At 37.3% G+C, this 25,743-nt stretch overlaps 1 protein-coding gene across 1 annotated transcript in view; it reads right to left on the reverse strand.

Moving 5' to 3' along the window:
- Positions 1–24,239, reverse strand: part of NBAS (neuroblastoma amplified sequence) — a 164,410-nt gene extending 140,171 nt beyond the window's left edge. Inside the window, exons 1-15 of the mRNA XM_027887996.1 lie at positions 24,087–24,239; positions 19,767–19,821; positions 19,154–19,190; positions 17,336–17,413; positions 16,307–16,354; positions 15,180–15,223; positions 14,660–14,793; positions 13,810–13,943; positions 13,592–13,690; positions 9,037–9,175; positions 8,207–8,272; positions 5,800–5,928; positions 2,987–3,050; positions 1,564–1,757; positions 236–493 (exon numbers count right to left, since the gene is read on the reverse strand). Of these exons, the coding sequence (XP_027743797.1) occupies positions 236–493; positions 1,564–1,757; positions 2,987–3,050; positions 5,800–5,928; positions 8,207–8,272; positions 9,037–9,175; positions 13,592–13,690; positions 13,810–13,943; positions 14,660–14,793; positions 15,180–15,223; positions 16,307–16,354; positions 17,336–17,413; positions 19,154–19,190; positions 19,767–19,821; positions 24,087–24,239 (1,632 nt within the window). The remainder of the gene's footprint in view (positions 1–235; positions 494–1,563; positions 1,758–2,986; positions 3,051–5,799; positions 5,929–8,206; positions 8,273–9,036; positions 9,176–13,591; positions 13,691–13,809; positions 13,944–14,659; positions 14,794–15,179; positions 15,224–16,306; positions 16,355–17,335; positions 17,414–19,153; positions 19,191–19,766; positions 19,822–24,086) is intronic.
- Positions 24,240–25,743: the final 1,504 nt, after the last annotated feature.

Below are 25,743 nucleotides of genomic sequence, written 5' to 3' on the forward strand. Positions count from 1 at the left end.
CTGGTCAAGCCCATGATGCGCAGTGTCTATCAGTGACTTCCAAATATCATCTCATTACAATCAGTATACTGCTAGTTTTAAACAATGATCCCTTTGATTAGGTGACACAGTACACTGTCAATTAAGAAACTCTTAGAAACATTCTGTTAAATATAGCAGGAAATAAAAGAAAAGTAAAAAGCTCTTTCTAAATAAAGCTGATGAAGAGCGATAGGACCTTTCCTTCTAAACTTACTTTTCTCTGGTACAGTTCCTCTGGAGTCGTGGATCTCAAACTGACAAGGCGGAAATTCTTCGTAATAGTACGTGGTCGTTTACGTGGAGGAGCAAATCGTTCCATTTCTGTCACAAAGTACAGGCCCTGCTTCAGGTAGCTGAAGTATCTGTCCTTAGCAGAAGTTTCATCATCTGAGTCAGAGTCATCTTCTTCCTCATCTTCATCACCAGGTCTGCTCTCCAAGCGTAATCTTTTCGGAACAAGTTTTATCTCACACTGCACAGAAAATATGAACGAGAAGCATCCACCTAGTACACTTGAACTAGTTTGGTGAGGACTGAATACATCTCCAAGTACTCCAAATGTCAGAATCAACATCCTCCTTCCCATTCTCCTTTACACCCTTTATATCTTGGTTTGCTTAACATGCTCCACAAACCTTGACTGTGTCTGTCTCCTGGATCTGAGGATCCATCCCTCACCTAATGAAGTAGTGAAGCCTTTATAATAACCTGCTATTACACTAAATGTCCTGCACCACCCCAGACAGGACAGAACTATGGAGACATCTTTGTACACTGTTCTATAGCTTAATGTAGCTTTCAGGAGTGTTTTCAACTCCCAGCTATTCAAAGCAAGGTTTTCTGTACAATGTAATCTCAGACTACATATTTCAGCTATACATATTGGGGTCCACAATAATACACCTTTCCAAAAACATACACACAAGTTTTGGTATGTACCGAGATAGTCTGATTGCAATATTATTTTAAACTTTTCTTTAAGATGTTTAATACCTATTTCAGCGTAAGCTTTAGAAAAGAGTAATTTTCTTAGTTTCAAAGAAAATGTATTATTAACTTCTCTGTATTCTACTTCTTCCTGGTATCTTAATAACCAAAAAAAAGTATCGTTTAATGGCTCTCTCTTAATTTAAACATGTTCCTCATTTCTTTTAAATATACTCCCTCTGTAAGAGGCATGTCTTTCAAAATGGAAGAGGAATGTTTGCAGTGTTCTTCAAGTGCACTACTATACAAAGCATCAAAAACTGTCAACACAAACTGTCTCCCGCTGCAAGATTTCTCTCATTGCTACTCAACCTTCTAAGATTTTTGCCTCTATGTCCCAGAAGTTATTTGACAATCAAGTTTTTATTACAACAGTTAAGTTGCAGCAAGTTCATTTCCCTGCAATGCCTATCTAGAGATAAGGAAAAAGAACCACTTGTTCTATTACTAATAACAACTTTTTTTTATAACCACATCCCCCCTTAGGATGACATATAAAAAAGCAAACCACTGTACTGCATTCCAAAAAGGTATCTGCTTATGCACATTCCTCACCTCCAGACTGAGAAATCCTCCATCATGAGCTGAAGTGACTTGAGGAGAACTCTCAAACCATTCACACGACTTTCCCAGTAAGTTTCTTAACGTCTTGACTGATGATACAGTCAAAGCACCAGAGCAGCGAGCCAGGATGACAGAATTATCTGCCCACCAATTTACATCTATCAATGGGTAATAGGATTCTTTATCTAAAACAAATAAGAATGCACCATAGAAAGAAAGATCACTTGAAACTCTAGATGAGAAGACTTCCATTACTAAGAGATATGGCCTAATTTAACAAACATTTACCATTATATGTACAACCTTGATTCACTAAGTTTGTATTTTACATCAACTACATTTTACTAAATCATTTCTGTGTTAAATAAAGTTGTTGAGAAGAAAAAAAATCAAAGACATATAAAATTTATTTGGAAAAAGAATTCACAGTAAACTGATTTACTTGTACAAAATATGAAAAATTTTAGATATTTGATAAGGCCCTACTTCAATACTTATCAGGTCACCCTTGACCTGTCAACAAACCTAATACTAATGAAAATCAGAAAAGGTCACACTGTTTTGAGGACAAGTGACAACTGTGGCTCCTAAAACAGTCTGTAAGATATAGTTGTTAGGAAGACTAAACTAACAGACCAAATAAACAAAAGTCTAAAGGATGGAAGCTGTGGCATTTGCAGAATTGTCTTGATTGTGGTAACTGGATGTTGGGATAAAACATTCATCTGAGAGTTAGCTCAATTCGTTCACTACATGTCACTTTCCCCTTCTCTGATGAAAACGATATTTCCCCAAACAGCACTGAGAAACAGGTCAGCTCACCACTCTTCTACTTGTGCTTAAGTCAGCAGCCTACCCATGAAGGTCAGATCAATTAACCCGAAGACGGAATCACCAAGAAAAATAGTACAAAGAAACGAGGATCTTTTAATAAGATAGATGTATACAAGCAGTAGCAAATGGATCATGGAATTGCTATTGATCTCTGCACTCTTGGAATAGCCATGCAATAACCAGCTGTGGCCTGAATTTTCAGAGAATAGACTGACATGAGGCAAATCCAGTCAGAGGAAACAAAACCCTTTGGTTTTAGAATTTTTAGCTAGTATCTTTAAATTACATTAGCTTTCAAGATTTATTAGACATTCACAGAAAGAAAAAATGAAATCCTGTACCAACTGAAATATCATTTTCTTTATAGCTTTGGTTCCAAAAGCATTCCTAAGACAGAACTTAAAAACCCCCTATTGTGACACTCATTTAGCTATTCCATACCACAAATTCTGATCATGCTTGCAATTTTAGCAACCATTCTGACTGAGATTTAACTAGGCCATTTCAGGTCTTTGTACATTTGTATTACTATTTTTATCTATACAACGGTATAAAATAATAATCTTACTGTACTGCATACCTTTTATTTTCTTTCTTTTTTCACTAGAGAGTCTCCAGTCTGGGTTGAGCTCATCATAGCCTGGCTAAAAAAAAAAAATTGTGAGGAAAAAAAGGATTATATGCAAGTAAGTCTTTGTAACACAGAATCTGTTTATTTACTCTATTGCAGACCCACTCATTTTTCAATAAAAATGCTCCATATAAATTCAAACTCTTCCTGAACATAAACACACAGCTCCTGTAGCATCACTGTAGTTTTCTCCAGACAATTTAAAAATTTAAAAAAAAGCAAAATAGACTTCTGGATTCCTAAAACACTGTATTAGAAAATATGAGTGCCATGAGACCTGGCCTGGTCAGCATTAAACAGTAATAATACTCTAAATATTTCTGAAATAATTGCTCTCCAGCAATCAGAAGCCAAGTGTTTGCTTTTCCTGTCAATATACAGGACTGTAGACATAAAAAAGTATCTCCAAAACAGTCCTCCTGTTTGCTCTGGGTAGAGGTCCTGCTAGTGTACCGGTCCAGAACAGCACTGCAAGGATTTTCTCTGGTAATTTTCTTAATTATAAAGCCCCTTTCAAGACTAGTGCAAGAAGAGAAGCAGCATTACTTAATGATGTGCTGCAATGTTTAGAATTATGTTGCAGTGTTGTTGTTTTAAACTGTGTTTAGTATTATGAGAACACACGGGAACTACACCAATACAGATGGCAGAAATCCTGCCTCTAACTGCAACACAGTGGAAGGACGGGTACATTATACAGCTCAAGACAACCAAAGCAAGCTTGGGTCAAGCAGAAGGTGCTTTTTGGACCTAATTTTTCAGTAGAAAGAGGGTACTAACAAGTGAAAGTAAATATGAGGTCACTCTAGAGTTAATTTCACAAATATGTTTGGGTGACGATTACATTGGAATCACACATATTATGAAAATATACATTATATTTGGACACCAGTTTCACCTATAAAAATAATTCTGAGAACAGCCAGTTACTGAATATCCTTTATATCACCCTCACTGAAGTCTCAAATACTTCTTCAGAATTCATATTCTTTATTGCTAAAAAATACAACAACTCACTGTATCCTTGAGCAAATCTGTCTGGAGTGTACAATAAAAAAGAGAGAGATGGATATGCTCATATACACACACAACACTCTTCCCAGCACTAGAGTGGAAACTTTTTGAGTTTTTTTTTTTCATAGATTGCTGTTTTTTAAAAATACTTTTCTAAATAAGTTTGAAATTAAATTTCAATCCCATTTGGTTACCCTGCTTGGAATTGATGTTGGTTCATATCTTGCAGGTTTAGAACATAACACACAGTACTCAAAGTGAAAAGCCTTTCAGTGGCTTGGGGAAATGCCTTTGTGCTCTGCAGGTGCATGTTCAAATCCCACCCTCTGCAAGATGGAAAATCTTGACATGGGTAAAATTTTGTGCCCTGGCAGCCAGGAGGGCAAACCATGTCCTGGGGGGCATCAGGAAAAGCACTGCCAGTTGGTCAAGGGAGGGGATTGTTCCACTCTGCTCTGCACTGGGGCGGCCTCACCTGGAATATTTTGTGCAGTTTTGGGGCACCACAATACAAGACAAGACATTAAACTTTTAGAGAGCATCCAGTGGAGATGGTGAGAGAGCACTGGAGATGGTGAAGGGCCTTGAGGGGAAGCCATATGAGAAGCAGCTGAGGTCACTTGGTCTGTTCAGCCTGGAGGAGGTTGAGGGGAGAACTCATTGCAGTCTGCAACTTCCTTGTGAGGGGAAGGAGGGGGACAGGCAGCATTCTCTTCTCTGTGGTGATCAATGGCAGGACCCGAGGAAATGGCCTGAAGTTGTGTCAGGGGAGATTTAGATTGTAAATTAGAAAAAGGCTCTTCACCAGAGGGTGGCTGGGCACTGGAACGGGCTCTCCAGGGAAGTGGTCACAGCACCAAGCCTCACAGTGTTTAAGAAGTGTTTGGATGATACTCCCAGGCACATGATGTGACTATTGGGGATGGTTCTGTGCAAGGCTAAGGGCTGGACTTCATGATCCGTGTGGGTCCCTTCCAACTTGGCATAATTTGTGTGATTCTATGATCTATTCGTCAAGAAATTGTTGGGAGGAAAGCCAGAATACTTCACATACTAGCGTGCATCATTTCAGTCTTGTCACTTTTCAAAATGCATTTCCTCATTAAAATCAAGTTCACTCTTTACACAGAAAGCATATTAGTTATCTGGAATTTTCTTTGAAAACTAATTTATTTTCAACTCCCAGTGTTTAAATTCACATTAGTCACACAAAAGTTTGCCAGTGTCTGAGCAATTCCTAACATAACTTCCTCTACTTAGTTTTGCAAACAATTCCTGCAGAAAGCAAATGACTTAATACCAAATTGATTAATAAACTATTCTAGAGTGTTATCTGGCAGAAGGTAAGATAAATTTTGAGGGAGGAACAGAAGAACACAAGATATCCAGCAGAATTTGGCTTCAGTCATTTAAATAAAGTTACCTGTTAGCCTCCATTTCTATTTTATAATAGCACTTCAATCTTCTTTTAACAGTGTTACCTACCTGGCACCAAAAAGGCCTCATGAAAAATTCATTGCAACATAATTGGTTGTTTTTCTTAATTTTTTGAGCTTATGGTTGACGGTTAAAACATAAAAGATAATTACAGAAGTAAACGTAGGGCTCTTGAAAAACATGGAGTTGACTGGATAACCAGAATGTAGCTAAGGCACAGTTATTTGAACTACTCTTAACTCCAATGAAAATATATCTTCAGAAGATTAGGACATATAATTCAAGGTTCTAAACATGTATATCCTTCTTACCTGATCAGTTTGGTCCCATTCTCCTTGTTGTCTGAGAGATGGAATAGACCAGATAGTCAGTTTTCCTGAGAAATGAATAGCTGCCAAAAGAGCTCCATCAGGAGAAAGATTCATCTTGAAAACTCCATCCTGCCAAACATTTTATCAAAGTAAACAAAAATACACACCAGGGAATACCCACAAAAATTCCTCCAAAAATATTTTTTTTTCTATTTTAGGGGAAAAAAATTGTACTCTTTTCCATCCTGAAAATTTGACATGCCTTAAATTATAAATAAACACATACCCCCCAACTCTAAAAGAATAAATGTGAGATATCAATTCTGGCATAGAAGAGTAAAAACAACCTGTACAAAGGAAGAAAAGTCCCTTAGCATGAACAAATCTTTAGGAATGTGAACTTCTGCATCACGTTGTTATACAGCAAATAACACCTGGAAGTGTGGCATTCCTAGGAGAACGCCCCTGACAGCTACTTGGAGGAAAAATTGCACGTCGTTCTCTGTATAGAAAAAACCTTCAGCAGCTTCATTTTTCTACTGTCCTGTGTCTCAGGTCCACACAAGGAAAACTTATCAAAACACAGCTCAATACAGCTCTTCCTCCCTGGAAGCAAACTACTGGGTGGGCATTATTACAAACCAAATATTTAAATTAAAAAAAAAAAAAAGGAGGGGGGAATACACACGTGGAGAGATCTTGGAGGAGCACATTGTTCATTTCAGGACACTGAATCAGAATTTACAAATCTCCTGAGTAACAACAGACTAAGCAGCAACACAGTAAATATCAGATTTAAGTCCATACAGATGAAATAATTCAACATCTGTAAGTAAACTTCATCAAGGTTACAAAAATTCTCCTGGATAAAGTTTTCCTTCAGCTCTGGATACCCTAAGAGGCAAAACGTACTTCTAACAAAGTATTTCCTTTGGATTCACGAAATGCTACACAACTACAACCGAGCTGTAGACCCTCTAAATATGCACTCAAATTTTAAAGTCAAATTTAGCACCACTCCTATGGTAGCAACGAATAACAATTCCTGAAAATACACTTTATATTTATTCCCCCTGCTCCCAGCACAACTACTACCTTTTCAGAAAGACTACTAGGTTCTTAGAGAGTCTAACCTTCACTGAAAGACAGCAAGAGGCAGATTCTCCAAAATTACACTCAGTACAAGCTTTTCAGTACAAAAACTTTACTTCAGCCTTCTCTTTTATATTTTCAGTGAAGGAAATAAAATCTTTCCCCATTCAACCCTGGAGAGAGATTCAGAAAGATTTATTTTCCCCTTCCAATCAAGCATGCAACTTCTTCTTTAAATCAGTCACCTAAACATTCTCAAAAAATCTATTAAGGTCATTTCCTAAGTCCACAGGGTAAAGGTGTTAGACACATTCTTTACTGTTTTTGCTTTGTAAACAAAAAGAAAGGAAAACAAATTTTTTTACAAGAAGGGAAAGGGGAATAGAAAGAGCAATCAATCAAAGGTTACACACGATTAGTAGACAAGAGGTAAGAGAAGGTGGTGCAGAGGTGCATGGTGCTTGTGCACGCTCCTAGGGCGTGTACAAGAAAGACACGAGCACTGTGTACCAAGCCTTAGAAATATAGAAAGCACATACCTACACCAGAGCATGACATTCTAACACTCACTCACTCACTCAAGGGAGAGAATACAAGATCCATACCCAGGTTTTGTTAAGAATAAGTTGATTCTGATCAGCAGTTTTATTAGGTTCACATACATCCCAGTAGTAGAAGTCTGACCCTTAATAAACTTTTGAAAGTTACTTAACAAAATGTTTCCTTAGTATCTCAGACTGTAAAAATCAAGTCTATGTCTGCCCTATTTACGTCATGATTAGTTTGAATCCACCCATTTTTTCTTCTCCATATTGTATGAAAATTTTGGGCTGTAAGGTGAAGGGGTTTTGTTGTTTCCTAGAGGGAGTGGGGAAGTGCAGAAGGATGGGTTTTATTCCTCTTACTTCTCTCCTGGGCATATATTTGAGAAACTTACCACAATCTACTTTCTTCTTGTAGAATATGTTACACATCTAACATACTATGATTATTACATTCATTAACAAATAACCAGGTGGCTTCTTATACCTTACTTTTTGAATAAGTTTACATTTAATATTGAATCAACATCTCTAGACCTGTTCCTGAAATCCAATGATTCAAGCTTCAGCAGATGAACTAACTGGATTTTTAAGAAAGCCAAATAAATAGCAAGCTTCTCCATTTAATCAAAAAGAACAAAGTTTTACCTTCAATTTCATAGAATGTTAACTTGCATAAATTAAAACCTACTTTTAGTCAGTTTCTCAGATAGTCATTAATGGACAATTATGTTAGTAAAATACATTTCTGAGGTAAGTGTAGATCTTAATACCTGTTCTGTTCCCCGTCTGCTGTAAAATCTTACATTCATAATCCTTAATAATCCTCTTCTCTGTGCCTGTAAAAACAGAAACAAATCATTCAATGAAAGACAATCCCATACATTATTTTATGCACCAAGAATTAAGTCATATCTCAAATACTACATCAACTCTGCAGGATTCTTTAAACTTCCATAGAACTGCCCACTTTAAAATAATGCAAGGATAATAAAATCCAGTTTGTGTAATTTTGTCCACTTCATTAGGTATGTAACATGTCACAGAAAACCACTACTCATTTGCAATTAAATTAGTAGCTCCCTTATAATACTAATAAATAACCTATATAAGAGTAAATACTGGAATTTATCCTAGTATATTGTAAATTGATTTCAGTATAAACAAGCTGATACTAAATCACACGTTTACTTCTACTACAAACAAAAGAAATCTAGAGCCAGAGTTAAACTGAAACATTTCTTTCAAGTGTGCTGTCTCTTCTTCTGAAGTAATAAAAGGACAAACTGGAGGTTTTATCCAAAGTCACATGGTAGTGCTTCATACATTTCCATGCTACAATATTTTTGTTCTTTCTTGTTGTTTTGGGTTTTAAAACCACAAGTGATAATCAAGAACTTAAAATTCAAATTGTACTGTAGAAGAAGCAAAAACAGAAGATACAGGGTGGGAAAAGGTAACTACTTAATACATTCACATCATACCTTAGAAAATAGCAAAAATTGCAAAAAATTCTTCTTTCAAAAAGATAGATATCAAACATCCAGTCAGATAATTCTGGCAGCGATAATATTCCTCCAGTAAAATGAGGACATATACTTACTATTCTGACATCATCTTCATAACTAGTGACCTGTTTGTAATGGGGAGAACCTGACAGAATTCTCCAAGCAGATATCCCACAGCCAGCTGCTTTAGATACTCCATCTTCATCTGTTTCACAGCCTCCTACGAGGAGAAGTCTGTAAAATATATAAAGGCATATTATGGTTTCATACACTGCCCCATTTTCTTTTCATAGTCTGAAGTGTAGAGCAGTCAGCCTGCAGCAACAAAAAGACTAAGTATACCAAGACATTTAACAGTCTCAGTAAGCTTTGTCTATGGATAAATAGCCTGAAATCTAAAAGTATTTAAATATTATTTGAGTGTCAGTTGTTATTTGTGGCATTTATACCTATCCATTCTCTTCTGTAGCTTTCCAGATAAGTCATAATTCCCAATAAATAAAATAGTTTGTCTACAAGTTTGAGTTTCTGCCTTACCATCAAAACTATAAAAAATTATAGCTTAAGCCTATGAAAAGTTGTGATCATTCTGTTCAAGCATTAGGTTTCCATTTATTCAGATGTGGCACAAAAGTTACTTCTCCTTCACTGAGGAACCAAAGGCACCAAGGTTTGTCAATTATGTTTTCTAAAGCCACTCTACCAATTATACATGTGCACGTAATAATTTCGTTACACACAGTAGATGGTATTTTAAAAACTTTGACACAACTCTTGTAATTATTGCTGACTGCCATTAAACTGTATCAAAGTATTTTCACTTGAAGCCCTTTCACATTATTAACAAGCAGTTCTATATTTAACTGATGGCTACTTTGATGAAAACTTTGAGAATATGTGTCTGACTTTGTTTGGAAGCATCATTTTAATGAATAACCCATCAAAAAGTAAAGTACCTGCAAAAAACGGCACAATTGTAAGAGCTCAGAGCTAAGCCGTTATCTCTTTTCCAAGGCTGCATCACTCCTGAAATGCTCTGTTTCCTAGAGGCTGCCACTCATACAGCTCAGCTCTGCCCTGAGTCCATTTCAAAACTTTTCCCACAAAAGTCCAATGACAATAAAAAAAGAAAAAAAAAGAAAAAGTCCAGGAAGAAAATATCTTTCCACATTTAATCCTCTTTAGGAGGTCAGTAAAGTTTATTTAATATTACCAGGTCTCGTGCTATTCACAAACCACAGATGAATCACAGAATCAATTAGGTTGAAAAAGACCTCTGAGAGCATCAAGTCCAACCTATGACTGAACACCACTACACCAACTAGACGAACTCCAGGGACAGAGACTCCACAACTTCCCTGGGCAGCCCATTCCAGTGTCTAATCATTCTTTCTGAGAAGAAATTCCTCCTCATATCCAACCTAAACCTGCCCTGGCACAGCTTAAGACCATGTCCTCTCGCCCTACTGCCTGGAGAAGAGGCCAACTCCCACCTGGCTACAACCTCCTTTCAGGGAATTGTAGCAAGCAGTAAGTGCCTCGATAGCATCCAACGTCTGCAGCATTTTGTGCAGCTCTTTGCAGAGACTGATGACCAGAACCTATCTCTGTACATGCTCCACACAGCTGTGGTGATGCACAGCCAGGCTCAGTCCCCAGCACATCAGAGGCCTTGACACAGACCACACTCTCAAGGGAGGATACAGATGTGCAGGTCTTGGTCTGTTGAGACATGGCTCCAAGCAACCTGCTCCAGCCGACCCTGAGGTGAAGGAAATGGATTAGATGATTGTCGTGGTTTTTTTAATGGGGTTCCTTCAGTCTCCAAAAATGCCTGCTCTCGCAATACCTCAGGTGTGCTGTATTCTACAGGTTGCTACAAAGTTGGGTTAAAGATAACCAGTGTAATGCTGGTCTTGAGAACAGGTTCAATTGAGGCATCCAAGAAAAACTTGATATGCCATTCCTCATTCATCAATTTTGGTACAACAAACAAGTTTCAGCTGAATCTGAAACCCTTCAACTCCTTCATCACGAGGCCTTTATCACAAACTTTACGCTTTAACGTCAAACATTTTCTGTAGCAGTCTTACCATGGATAGCCCTGAGATAAGACATTTAGTTCCAGATTAGGATGCTCAAGCAGTTGTTGAAACTTACATTAGAGCTTACAAAGAGCTCACACTGAAGCAGACATTAAAGTTTTGTCAACTAAAGTGCACCATAAATTCCATCCTAGATGAAAGCTGGATCAAAAGAGGACACCAACATTTGGTATTTAAATTAAGGTATATAACAGATTTCAACAACAGTGAAATTCATTATTAGACTTTTCCCTAAAACTATCGCTTCAGATACATTCCCTACTGGCATATTCTCTTTGCAATTATCATACATCTAGTTGAAAAAATTAAGTGTATTAAGTTCTTAAGTGCTATTTTATTGCTCTGTAATGGGTAATGTACAAATACACAGAAATACCACGTGTAGTAAGTCAAGCCTTACAAGCAGTGAAGACAGTCCAATGTAACTTCACCATATGAGACTGAATGAAACGCAAGAAAGCACAAAGTGACAAAGCTGAACTTATAAGTGATCAAAGTTCACGTTACTGAATACGAAAACTTTGAGGTGTACATATATTCTACAAGAAAATTTCAGCAAGAGACTCTGATCACGAATTTAGAGTTCTTCAATGCCAATTTTAGTAGTTTTCTACCACAGATAAAATTCAAGACAGAAAGGACTTGCCTATATAAAGGGCAAAACATCAGTTCACTTGCTTTCTATCCATTCCATCCAATTCTGCATTCTTTCAAGCAACAATTTTTCAACTTTACTAAGCAATTTTTCAACTTTACTGGCTGCGTATAGCAGGAGATACTACAATCACAGTGGACGCCACCTAACTAGTTTGATTTTCATAGAATGACTCATAATATTTCCTGGTAAAAAACAGTAATTCCTGAATTTGTATGCCACACACATTACAAAAACTTATTAGGTCAGTAGCAGACAATTTTAATGACCAATATTCCAAATAAACTGTTCTAAGCACAAAACCAGCACTGTCTCTTGTTCTTTTACTTCATATTAATACAAAGTTTTAAAAACATTACCCTAAGATCTTATAAGAATGGTAGGAAAAACAAAGATATCACTCTCTTTGAGGTGAGAGGAAAGAAAGAAAACAAAACTTGACATTATTGCAATTTTTCCGTTTCTTCTAAACCTCTATGGCAAGAAGTTGCCATTAGCACACACAAAAAGCAATGTCCATACTATTTGCTTGACAACTATGCCAACTGATTTGCTGCATTATTTTTTTGCTAATGGATTCATCCATTTTAAGAGTTTAGGAGCTCTGACATCATTTACTCAAAAAGTCACAAAAATTAAATGCAAGCATAACCATCTATCATACAAGCATAACCATCTATCATAACATCAGAGTAATTATTTGATCCTTCTTTGAATATTACCCAATATTCTTTGCAACATGTACTGTTCCAACAATCTACTTCCTAATATTAGGACCAGAAAAGATAACTTTGGAAATGGTGTCAGAACCATTAACTCTGCTCTGATCAAAGGAAACAATGAGTTGTTTCTGTTGTCTGGTCAGGTACGGCTACCAAAGCTCCATAATCCTCACCTACTACATCAAAATGATACATTTAGTATACTGAATATTAATTATGTGAAATTACTAGATATGAATTAGGTAGCAAGAAGGAACCATATGCCAAATTAATCTCTCAAAATAATAACTTAGAAGAACATTACATCTCATTAATAATTTTTTTTTTGTCCTGAGATAGATAAGACAGCTCACTTAACATTGAAGAATAAGTTTTTATAAGAGTGAGCTTCTTCTGGTATTCCATAGCCAAGCCTAATTTCCATTTAAAACTAAACAGTGATATAACATACTGCACTAATGGGTTCAAACCTAGTAGATGTAATAGAAGAAAAATATCTAGAATGAAGTTTAGTCCCTACAACTGAAGAGAAATACAAAAAAGAGTTGCTGAATTTACCTTGCTATATAGTAAGTTGATAATAAAAAAGTAGGCACATTTTTAGCATAAATAGTAGGCTAACCAGGACCTATTCCAACTACATTGGGCTTAAGAGCAAGCAGTCAATTAGGCCACCTCTCAAGTCTCTTCTGTAACCAACAAGTTATTAACAGAGAAAACATATCACAAGACAACTCCAAATACAGAAGCCTGGCAGTTCCAGTCAGAGCACTAGGGAAAATGGGCTGGCCAACAAGTCCAGCAATCAATTATGGATTGAAGCAAACAAACCAACGAACATGCAAAAAAAACCTCCAACCAAACTTATGTATCAGTCTTTACCCCCACCACACTCAGAAACGTCTTCTGAAGCTATTCCTAACATTCCACAAAATGCGTGCTGCTTATGCAAGGTACTCAGACAGAAAAGGACACGACTTTCATTACCTAATTATTCAAGTGAGATCAACTTAGTCTTCTTTCATAGGTAGAGACTTCTAATGCACTAAATACCAATTTTAAAATAGGGTTTTTTCTCCCCCTCCATATCCAAGACACTTCAATGCTTATTTTGCCACTTTTGTTCATCATTTACATATCACTGTCAGGTAGCAAAGAGAGCACTTACCTGTGACCAGGATGATAAATGACAGTTGTAATCCCATGGGCATAATGGCTGCTAAAGCTGAAACTATGACTTTCTTGAAAGCTTTGATTTGTTCCAACACTAAGTATGCAGGGAAAAAAAAATACATGTATTATTTCAGATTTATTTTCTACAAAGAGTAGAAAGAATTCCTTTGAAGTTCACTGAACCTTTCAATGCAAGTCAAAATGTATGCTTACCTTACAAGGTAACTTCTGAGTTCTCCTCGATAATTAACAACAAGCAGTTCAGCTGACCATTGAGCACTTGCTTTGTATTCTAGAAAGATCAATCCAGCAATAGCATAACTCAGATCTCCCGGAAAACTTGCTGTCTTTACCCAAAAATGAAGACAGACATTGAGAGAGAAAGGAGATTTTAAAAAAAGTGTCTTTGTTAATGAAAGAACTAGGAAGTTAAATTTACTATACTGTATTAAAAAATAAAACTCTTTATGGTTTGTATTAATATTAAATACACTTCCTTTTATCTTTCTTTTAAAGAAATTTTAATACTATAAAGTCCACAAAGACAACATACTAATACATTTCAGTCACCTTCACAAATCAGTTTAATACAACCTTTGAACATATAAAATAGTTAATATATTATGTGGGGTCTGTCAACAACAATTATCTACGATCATACCAAGCAAAAAAAATTCCTCACGTTGCTCTAGCAGCAATATTTCTGGATTTATAATTGAGTCTGTATATGAAATGCAGATCTATTAATACTAATTCTAATTATTTGCACACACACTAATTAGGTGATTCTATATTTTCACTATCCAATGTACTTGCAGATCTACCACAACTGCAAGACAGATGTAAAACAAGCCCTCTGTGCTGTTGTGAGGGCTACACGTCTTCTGTTGATCATATGATGGATATATTATAGTTAAGCTTTTTATGGTCCATTTCTGCATTGTATTCACAGCAATATTTAGGAATATAAGTCATGATTTTAAAGAGGTCCAAGAGTGGAAATTATGCAGGATTCTTAAAAGAAGTTCTACTATACTAATACTTAATCTGAGAGAGCACATACCGGTGAAATGACCAAAAGCTCGCTACCCATCAGGTCAAACACTCTGACTGTTCCAGTGCTTTCAGCATAAGCAAGCAACATACAGTCATGACTCCATGCCACTCTCCTCCACTGAGGGTTGGGATCCTTTGGTACTGTGAGAAAGGAATAAAGTTAATTAATAAAAGTGAAATATAAATACAATCTTGTAAACAGAACAAAAAGTCAGTTGCATCAAAAAAATGCAGGTTGCCTACACCTGCATTACAAGCTTATTTCAAAGGAGGGTCAAAAAAGAAAAGTCACTCATGTCTCCTAAACCCACTAATTTTAACGATCATTTAATTTCAGATTCAGGTTTCATATGTTAATCATCATGAAAAGCAGAGGCAGAGGGAGGGTAATGGAGCCAGTCACAAAGCAAAATTATTGCGAGATTCTTTGCAATGGTTTATAAGAAGTTACAACATTATCATTAAAGTAAACCAACATCACCATTTAACAATGATGACACTAAGTAAGCACGAAGAGATCGCCATACCTTGACATTTTCCAACTATGGATACAAAGTCATCTTTTGCAGACCTGCAGAAAAAAAGACTCATATGGATTTAAATATGAAAAAACACTATCCAACTTTCCATAATAATCAGAACACTAGAAAAATATTCAATTCAAAGGCCTGCACACCTCAACTATTCAAAACGTATTCAACGTATTCAAAAAAGCAGATAGTAGCCTTCACCCTTAGGCAGTTACAGTAACTAACAACAGTATTTTAGACACCCTCCTCCCACTGCATAAATACTAACATCCCTCATTTATTTGTAATGCTGTTCAAAATAGGATAGCAAAATTTCAGCACTTCATATAACTTTAGAAAAAAAAACTAGTCAGTATTCTCTAGGTTACAATTTTAGAAACAATGCAAGAATATAGTTACATTAATACAGTTGAAACAAGATTTATTTTATAGTCTGTAAGCTGACATTTATGGTGTTCACACCACTTTTGATTGAACAATTTTCATACACTTGCTTCTTTTACATATAAATAGAAGGTCTGACCTTCTAGCAAATGGATTTTTGTGAAGCAAGTAAACACACTCAATCAAGATCTGTTCTACAGCTAAATGTGCTCTTGAACTGGCAAAGGAGAGCTGCTTGTTAGAGAGCAGAAGGGAAAGCATCAGTCTTGATGGCAATCCACACTACTTGTAAAATAAGGTGAAGTATTATACACGCCAGCTACTCTCCAGAGAAGAATACTGGCTTCTTGTCCTGTTTGTTAGGGGAGAATTTCTAGAGGGGACAGAGAGGCAAAGGTTAAAAAGACCGTGATTTGTGTTGAGTATTTCAGAGCATCTTGACTGTTTTTCTTTCACATCTTGAAACAGAGAGAGGGAGTGAGAGATATTTACCTATAGACACCTATAATATTTATAACAGGGGAGATTAAGAATGGGTTTTGTTTTTTTAATGTGGAATTGCTGAGAACTAAGACAACCAGAAGGTTTCTGCTTTTATGATTATTCCATGGATAACTTTCACATTATATAATACTGCAAAATGCAGAAAAATATTTAAAAGTACATTTAGTAAATTACTAGAAACACTTTCTCAGGATTCCACAACTGTGTTCATGAAGCAATAGATAGCACTAAGTTACCTGATTTCTACACATTGGTCTTGAACAACTGCCAACAATTTACCATTGCTGAAAGAGAAAATAAGAGGTTTGAAAGTTCATTTTAAGTCCATTCCTTACAGAATATGCATCAGTCCTAGGTGCTTCTCTGCAAGGTTAGATATAAACTGCCTCTTTCATAAATCAAGAAAATTATTTGGGAAATACCAATTTTTTTAGCAGAAAGAAAATATCAGTTCTATGAGATTCCCTTCATGTCACTGAAATCCATCTGGCACTCTTTTCCAGTAGCACTAAGAAAACAGAAACAATATCTAAAATCTCACTGCAAGGGAGGTCAGAATCTGATGCTGCTTATGGATAATTTTACAACAGCAACGTCCAAAACTATGTATTGCTTTATCTGTAATAAACAACTATCATACTTCAGTAAGTTATGCAGTCTCAGTAGGAGCAGGTCTCCTGTCTTTGTACCGAACACACAACATAAACTAAAACCTTCCATAGTACCTTCATACCACTGAATCATTTTTCTGCATATATTTATACTTATTTTTAAAAGCCAGTGACCTTACTGATATTGCTAAAATTACTGCAGAACAGCTGGTTCTAGCACTGGAACTCCCACTTCTCTGTACACGCAATAGCACACAAGTCTTGAGGGTATGCATTCACCTTCCACAAATACAAATTGCTTACTTTAAAATTATATATCGTGCCAAGTTTCAGGTCTTTAACGAACCAAATTCAGGACCTGAGTTTGAGAACAACTGCGCTGCAAATAACTTCGCCTCAAAAGCCAGATAGGCCTGAGCTGAGGAGCATTAACTGAAGGGAAGCAGCTGGGAGCCCCTTAGTCAGCAGACTGAGCTTTCTTTCACAGAGCTACCTGTGAAAGCCTCCAGTATTTTTCTTGATCAAAAAGAATAACATGACATCAGTACAATATTAACTGAGCATGGTTACCAGCAGGGATGGGGGGGGGGAGAGAGAAGCAGCATTAATACATTCACTATCATAAAAAAATGGAAAAGTATGAGAGCTGGTTACCTGGCAAGGACGAGGTGCCAGTTGATCTGCTTACTAACGAGACGAACCAGTCCAGCAGGCAGAGAAAACTTTGCAGGGCTGAAACACCAAAAACATTAGGCTAAATCAGAACATACACCTAACAAAAGCAGTACCTGAGATATACAAACCAGACAATTTAGCTTTAAGGCAACCATCCATCACCTGTGTGTTTTTAGCATTTGAACATGAATCAACACTGCACCCTGCCAACGACAAAGGGTAACAGCAGCCTTGTTTGTATTAACAGAACAAAACCACATAATGAGGGAAACGATTATTTACTCATCACTCTTTATACCCTGGTCACCAGCCAGTTTTGGGACACTCATTAAACGAAGAACACCAGTAAACAGGAGGGCCACCAAAGAGGCTTAGGGGACTGAAGCACTTGCCCTACAAGGAGATACTGAGGGAATTGTACATGTTTAGCCTGGAGAAGAGAAGGCTTCAGGGAGACTGTCTAATACCTAGAAGATTACCATGAAGATGGGAGCAACTGAGGTGCACGGCAGGAAAATATGATCAACCCTTTGGAGGAATTGGCAGTGCTGGGTTAACAGTTGGGCTCCATGATTGTAAAGGTCCTTTCCAAGCTAAATGTCTCTATGATTCTAAAACAGGTTCCAAACTGACATAAGGAAGACCTTACTTCACCATGAAGACAGACATGCACTAGAACAGGCTGACTAGAGTGTCTTTGGGATCTTCATCCTTTATCCTTTTCAAGACCTTGCTGGACAGAGCCCTAAGAAACCCAATCTGAATTTCGTGCTCTGCTTTTGGCCGGACTTTAAACTAGAGGCCTCCCGAGCTCCCTCCAAAATACTTTTATTAAATAAATGAAAATAGCAACTAGAAACAATTATAAAAGCTTGAAATTAGACTTTAAATGACTACGGAAGAAAGGGAAGAAAAATAATTTAATTCTTTCTACAACTGAATCCTCATAACTAGACTTACATGACAGTATGACGCCCATAAATATCACCTCCTCCCAAAAAAAGCGGGAGAGATAGGTGCACAAAAATAGAGTAGGACACCAGCAATAGGCAAAACAGGATTCCCTGCCAAATTCAAGTACAGTATTGTTTCACAGGAAGCCACATAAATGTCCCTTTCCATATATCTCAAAACCAACAGAATATCCTTTCAATGGGAAAACTGATATCTTTAAACCTGCTAAGTGCACAAACAGAGCAGTATAACCACAGAGCTGAAATTCTCCAGAAACACTTTATTTACCTCAATATATTTCTGGGACCACTAAATCACTTTTTGAACCAGAACCCAAAATTTATAAATGGCATGAGTGCTGCTCAAGTAGTTATCAAGCTTTTTGTATGACAGCTTGAATTGTCAAGGAAAAAAAATTCAAAATTATTACTCCAAAGGAAGCAAATGCCGTCATGCCATCATACTTGTCCTTGGGGCTTAAGAAAAAAAAAAAAAGAAGAAAAAAACAAAACAGCTTCACTTGCAATATCACAGTTGGGAGTGGGGAGGACAAATATGTTTTTGGAGAAAGATGAAATTCCAACTGCAAGTTTACTTCAGTTTCTGATAAAAGTACAAAGTCAAACTAGTACACACCAGTTCTTTTCTAGATACACTTCAGCTGCAACTTAAGGGGTTACAACTTAATTTATGAAAAGAGACTACTCTAAGCATTGCTTGGACAATATTCTTAAAGAAGTGTTCAACTTTCCTCTCGTTAAGAATTACTTTCCATCAAATCTTTTGATGGATATAAAAATATTGCCAAATAGAAAAATTAAGCAACATTCTCATCAAACCTACCTGTACCAGAGGTACCGAAGCAAAAATAATGCAGGACCTACAATAAAAAGAGGTAAAAATTACATCTCTAGTGATCTTAAAATACCCTCCAGCTTACAGAAATTCTCATGCTACAATAAATGCAAATGGCAGATAAAAAAAAAGAAAAAAAAACCACAATGCATTTTTGGAAATCCTAAGAGAAATTCCCACTGGATGAAAATGCAGTTCAGTCACTGCCATTGAACACTTAGCTTATACAATGTAATATAATCAAAATGTAAATTTTCCTTATAGAACTAACAAGTGAAGAGCCCTGTTCAAGAGCTAGTAGAGAAAAAAAAGGAAAGACTCAACAACATTTTGCAAAACACAAAGCTTAAGTTCTTAGAAGTATGGTTTATTAGTTTGCCCCAACAAACTAATGGAGACAAGAAAGCTCACAAAATTGACATAAAAATAAAACGCCAATATTGACAATGAGAAAACATCTTCCCGAAAACACATTCTGCACCCTATTTCCATTACAATGGACAGAAATTGTCCTTCCATTACAAGGGCAGAAATTGTAAAATTTACAAGTAATCCACATGTTCTTGGAAGTCATGAATAAGTAAGAACAAGTCATATTTACCTGTAACTGCTCTAGTGATGATAAATGATGCACCATGTTTTCTGTTGCCTCTTGGCTGCAATTACAACAATAATGATCAGACACTATATCACACATTTTAACTTAAATACAACATTCATACATAAATTCAGAGATTAAATCTGCCTCCTAGCCTACAAGTTCCTCATGTATTTTCTATTATTCACATCTTTATATGGTGAGTAATTTAACTGCATAAGCTAAAGCAGGCTATAAAGCCAAATAATATAAATGCCAAAATGCAATAAACAAAACTGTGCTACAGACTGTCTATTGATTCAGCTCTGCCTCCATCTTTAAGTAGTAAGAAAAGACATTGACTTCTGATTATGTCCTCTTGTAAGGTATTACAAATCATTCCTTCTATGCCAAATTAATGCCAGATTGATCTGCTCAGAAGTCAAAGTACTTGGTGCTCAACATATTATGCTAATATCTAATTGCTAAGGTACATAAAGATTGCACATGAGAGTTTCAGAAACATCAAGCAAAAGAAAGAATTTGTGAAAAAAATCAAGTTATACTAGGTAACATGGGTGCTCTACTCCATATACCATCTCACAAAGCCTTACCAGTAATCCTGTTTTACTTAAGGCAAAGAGGAACAACTACATTCAATATCTAAATGAAAGCACCTCTACAAAAACAGAAAAAAGAAACAGAAAACAACACAGGGTGTGTATTTTTTGCTATAAGACGAGATAAAGTTGTTTGTCAGTAAGAAAGCAGAAAAAAGATATGAAACTGAGAAGATAAAGATAACCAATAAGGAAGGAATCACACATCTTCAAAATAAGCAGTCATGTTTATACTTTTCTAATGAAAATATTAGAGCACCACAAGCTGAGCATCAGAGCGGGTAATGAATGAAATTCCTCTTCCCTTCAGTATAGAATACATAGAGCAGATTTCACTTGATAACTGAAATACTCAGACTTCACCAAGTTATAGAGAAGCAAACACTGCAAGACATATAAATTTATCAACATTTTGAAGTATGTCCAAATAAAAATTTTTTAAAAGTGTGTGGGCTCCCAAGTTTAAGTTATTGAAGTAAAGATTAGTTTTGCAGGCAAAGTTTGCAATCCATAAATAGTCTTTCAAATAACCAGGTTGTCACCTCACAGCATGTAAGAAGCAAACACAGTTGTAGTAACAGATTATGTTCCACATTCAGGAAATAACAAGGCATTACAGTAAAATAAGTGAGAGCATAAATTATTTATTACAGCTCTCCTAGTACCTCAGGGAGAAATGCAATTTCCTAGGGAACCTTAAAAGCAGAGCTTGTTAAAGTTTTTGGATTAAGAAAAGGTCATAGTAAAAACATTTCCCAAAATTGCTTATATCTCTTTAGAATTTTTTTGAATATTCAAGGTGTATGCTTCTGAGCCTTAACTACAGGTTTCTATTCCATACATCTTAAACTCCTCAAAAACTGACTTACTATTATACTCTGAAGAACTGGATTTTATTTTTTATAATATATTCTTATCACCTCAGCAACAGCAATGACTACTAAATCTGCTATATTTCTTTTTTAATTCATTCCTATTTGGATAAACTTCCAACTTCTCCCTCCCTACAGCATTCCAGAAATAAAATGTACTTTCCTGCTGACAAGATTCACTTAGTTTTGGATTTCCTTGCACACTCTGCAAGCTTACTGGGAGGGGGTACTGGGGAAGTCTCAAAACATTAGATTACAATGAAAGAGCCTCCCAGAGCCAAGAAATACATTTGCAAATACAGACTGGATAAAAAAGAAAGTTAAAGTTCAATCAGCCTGTATTTCCACAAATGATTTCACAAGTTGTCACTTGCAAATTTGTCCACTGCCACTGCCTCATTCACTGCTTTCACTAATTAACTATTCAGTAATTACTTTTATTCTCTTCATACATTTCAGGGTCCTCAAACAGTGGATAATATATAATCACTTCACTATACTGAATACAGATTGCTTGATTTCCACACCACGCTCTCCACTGGCATAGTCAGGCCCTTGCATGTTTCCTTCACAAATAACTGTTATATCCTCCTGTCTCCCCCCAACCCTCCAAAAAGAAATTCTTATTGTTAAACTCAATACAGGTGAATGACAACACTAACAAAAACTGAAATTACAGCTAATTTGGGGGTCAAACCTACGAAATCCATGCCAGTTTTATCAGTCTCGAATTTAACATGACTTTATGTCTTCATCATAGGACTCATCTTCCAAGGGTCACAATTAGATATGTAAGTTCTCAACACTCTGCAATTAAAAATGAATCATCCCAAATGAGGTAATGGAAAAACAAAACAAAGTTAATAGAGACATGTGAAAGTTTAAGGTGTTGCTTTGTAGCCTAGATTACTGCAAAAGAAGACATTTCATTTCATTTCCCAGTGCAGCATTCAACTTCCTTTCCCTTTCTACTATTTCTCACCTCACTTATTCCAAAAAATTCAGTTCTACAAGGTAGGAAGTGTTCTGTGAGTTTTTCTGAAAAGTGTGAATAAACCTTGATTCAAAGGGACAGATGTTCCAAAAGGAAAGCCAAAATCGCCTAAGTAATATCTTAGGTTAAGACATCTTAAGGCAAAATCTGACTCATACTGACAAAATCATCTGTTTGCCTATGATTCTCAGTTTAAAATCCATTTCCCACTAAAAAGGTAAAAAACTATCAGACTATCAGAAGCATCCTTGGCTACTAATAGTCCTCAAGAATGTAAATCCAAACAAAATACATAGCATAATATTTTCAAGCCTTCTTATTTCTGCCATTCAAAATAGATATTATCATGAAAATAAAATAAATAGGCAAGAAAAATCAAGTTTAAAATAGTCAATACCATTTGCTGAAGCTGACAAGCAGAATTCTGCAATGCTTACAAATTCTGACTACCAGGGCAGATAAGGACTCTCAGACTGATTACACAATCACTTTAAACAGGCATCCCCAGCAGCTGCCATTGAAGAGATGTTGTCACATTTCACTCAGCTTTGACTGGCATAATATTCACATCTCCCTTGGCACCCACATGAGTACTCAAGGGACTAGTCAACAAAAGGAGATGAAACAACATACCTGTTACTCAGATTAATCAGTTCTTTAATCAATCTACCATACAACTTCAAGAACACTAATGGCAGCAAAAGAGAAAGGATACTTGTCAAAAATATGCCCCCTTAACGCAGTTGTGGAACCACAGTCTGGTGCTATCACACCTAAGTCCTCCTCATGGTTTGCAGAAAGGTAAATTGCTTTCATGTATTACAAGAAACAAGGACAATTTACCATTTCTCAAAATGCAGTTAAATAAAGATAAGTGTAACTGTCTATTTACGTATATGAACAACCTACTAAGTTAGTAATTGCTAACACTGCAATCGTACTTTCCAACCATCCATATCTATTGTTATTAGCATGGTTCTAGTAATTATTAACAAATAAATTCTTCCACCTGTGTTGCTTTTGCATCTTTCCTGTTCAGATGTTCTCATTAAGCGTAAAGCTTTGTTAAAATACTTCCATAAATGACTTGTGGATGGAAATACATTAACTTCAGTTGTTTCAGCGGACTTGAAAGCCACTATAAGAAAGAAATAAACCCACATTGTTTGCATTCTCTATGTCCAAACCAGACAAGAGCAGACATTGAGGCCGCTAGCTCAGCACACTGCAGGGGAAAAGATGAAAAAGGAAAGATGAAAGTGCTTCTCAGCTTTTCCACTGGCCCATTAAGAACAGCTAAAAACAACCAAGAACTTGTAGTACAATAACACGTATTCTGATTTCTTAAGTTCTGACATCCATTTGTGTGCCTTGTAGAGACAAAGTGATACCCTTTTGCCTTTTAGACCACTCCTGCAAATGCTGATGCAATCGCTCTGTTATACAAGTCGAGAGAAAAATGTAATTCTTCTCATGCAGGGTAAATTCAGTGAAGATGCTGTTTTGACCAGGACAGCTTCCACAGCTCTCTGTGCAACAGTTTCCAGAGATGAGACCTGCACTTCCCTTACTATAGCTTTCCTCGTATCAGCTCAACAGTAAAACCTGACATACGTGTTCAATGAGAAAGGGACAATTCAGGGCACCCCCGGAGGCACAGACCTGGGCGGGAATTAAGTGACAGGAAAGCGCGACCAAGGCAGAACGGCTGCGGGGACACGTTTTGTGCCCCTCAGGCCCCTGGAGGTCTCAGCGCGCCCCCAGGGCCGCGCAGACCCCGGGGCGCGTCCCCGTCCCCGCCCGCGCCGACGTGGCCGGTCCCCTCCCCCGCCCGCGGCCGCGCCGCGGCCACACGCACCTGCACCTCCGTCTCCGGAGGCCACTCGGTGTTGACCAGCAGGTCGTACAGGATGTTCTCCTCGCCGCTCTCCCCGTCCTCGCCGGCGCCGGCCATCCCGCGCTGCCGGGGCCCCGTCCCGCTGCTCCCGCTGTCCCCGCCGGCGGCGACCATGCCGGGCCGGGCCGCACCGCCCTCCCCGCGACGGCGCCCGGCGGGGGCCAAACGACTCCGCGTTAACTCCTGCGGCGCGGGCAGGCAGCGAGAGCGCTCGGAATGGGGAATGCCTGCCGTGGGCGAGGCCTGAGTGTATTAATTAAACCCTTACTGGGTAAATAAAGAAAATGAGGGAGAAAAAAGCAAAAGGTGTATTTCTCACAAATTGTTTCTCCAGTGGTGCTATGAAACATTTAAACGTTTCAGCCCTACAAGCGTTTGCACTCATAGGGCTCAGCTCTGTCGAGCAGATAAAACGAGCTTGTTTATAAGTTGTGGGCCCCTCACTTCAAAAAAGGACATTAAGGTGATGGAGTGAGTCTAGAGAAGGTCAGTGGGGCTGGTGAGGGGTCTGGAACACAAGTCCTGTGAGGAGCAGCTGAGGGAACTGGGGATGTTCAGCCTGGAGAAGGCTCAGGGGGGACCTCATCACTCCACAGCTGCCTGAAAGGAGGTTGTAGCCAGGTGGGGGTCAGTCTCTTCTCCCAGGCAACCAGTGACAGAACAAGAGGGCACAGCCTCAAGCTGCACCAGGGGAGGTTTAGATTGGACATTAGGAAGAAATTCTTCACAGAAAGGGTGATTAGACATTGCAGTGGGCTGCCCGGGAAGGTGGTGGAGTCACCATCCCTGGAGACGTTTAAGGAAAGACTGAATGTGGCACTCAGTGCCACGGTGTAGTTGACTATCGTGTTTGGTCATACGTTGGACACAATGATCTCAGAGGTCTTTTCCAACTTAATTGATTCTGTGATTCTTTGAAATAATTATGAAAGAATTGATGTTTCAGCCTCTTTCCTGCATCTTCATTGTTTGTGAAATAGAAATAAAATTACCTCACACCCAATCACCTCTGCTCCTGTTCTCTAATTTTTGCTTGAGTCTAGTACGTGTTTTCTTGTAGACAACTGTGCTGCCTAGAATTAGGTTAAACTAAAATTTAAATCCTGAAACTAGGGATTCAGGGCAATATGAAAGCTCTCTTGGATACTTGGGAAATACTTCAAGAAGCTACTGAGGAAAAAAAATGTCTTTTGACTGTCTCTTTACTTAAAATTTCTTTTACTGTATTTGACAATGTAGCTTGTACAGCAATGATAAATAGTATTCCATAGTGTTCATAAGTTTCAAAGAATTGTGGGAGATATATCGTAAATTACACTCCCCATTCCAGACAAACAAGCAGCACTATGTATTGATATCGAGATCTGCCTGCAAACAGTTTTTTTCAGAATCATGGTTGAATCTGTACATTATTCATATCTGTGTCTGTAAAAAATTATTAGTTTTGTCATTTATCTGAAACCATGCAAAATAATGATTGACAGATATAGCAAATAATAGTGAAAGAAAGGAAGCACATCAAAGGAAGTTACTGCCAAAAGAATTATTAATATATGAGAAACCATTGTGATGCAAACAGCCCGGTACTAAAGGTATAAAATATCTACTGTATTTTTCT

This window comes from Empidonax traillii, unplaced genomic scaffold (genome assembly GCF_003031625.1).
Source record: "Empidonax traillii isolate 1590-97213 ecotype Southwest subspecies unplaced genomic scaffold, ASM303162v1 scaffold228:size850385, whole genome shotgun sequence".
NCBI classification, from domain to species: domain Eukaryota; kingdom Metazoa; phylum Chordata; class Aves; order Passeriformes; family Tyrannidae; genus Empidonax; species Empidonax traillii.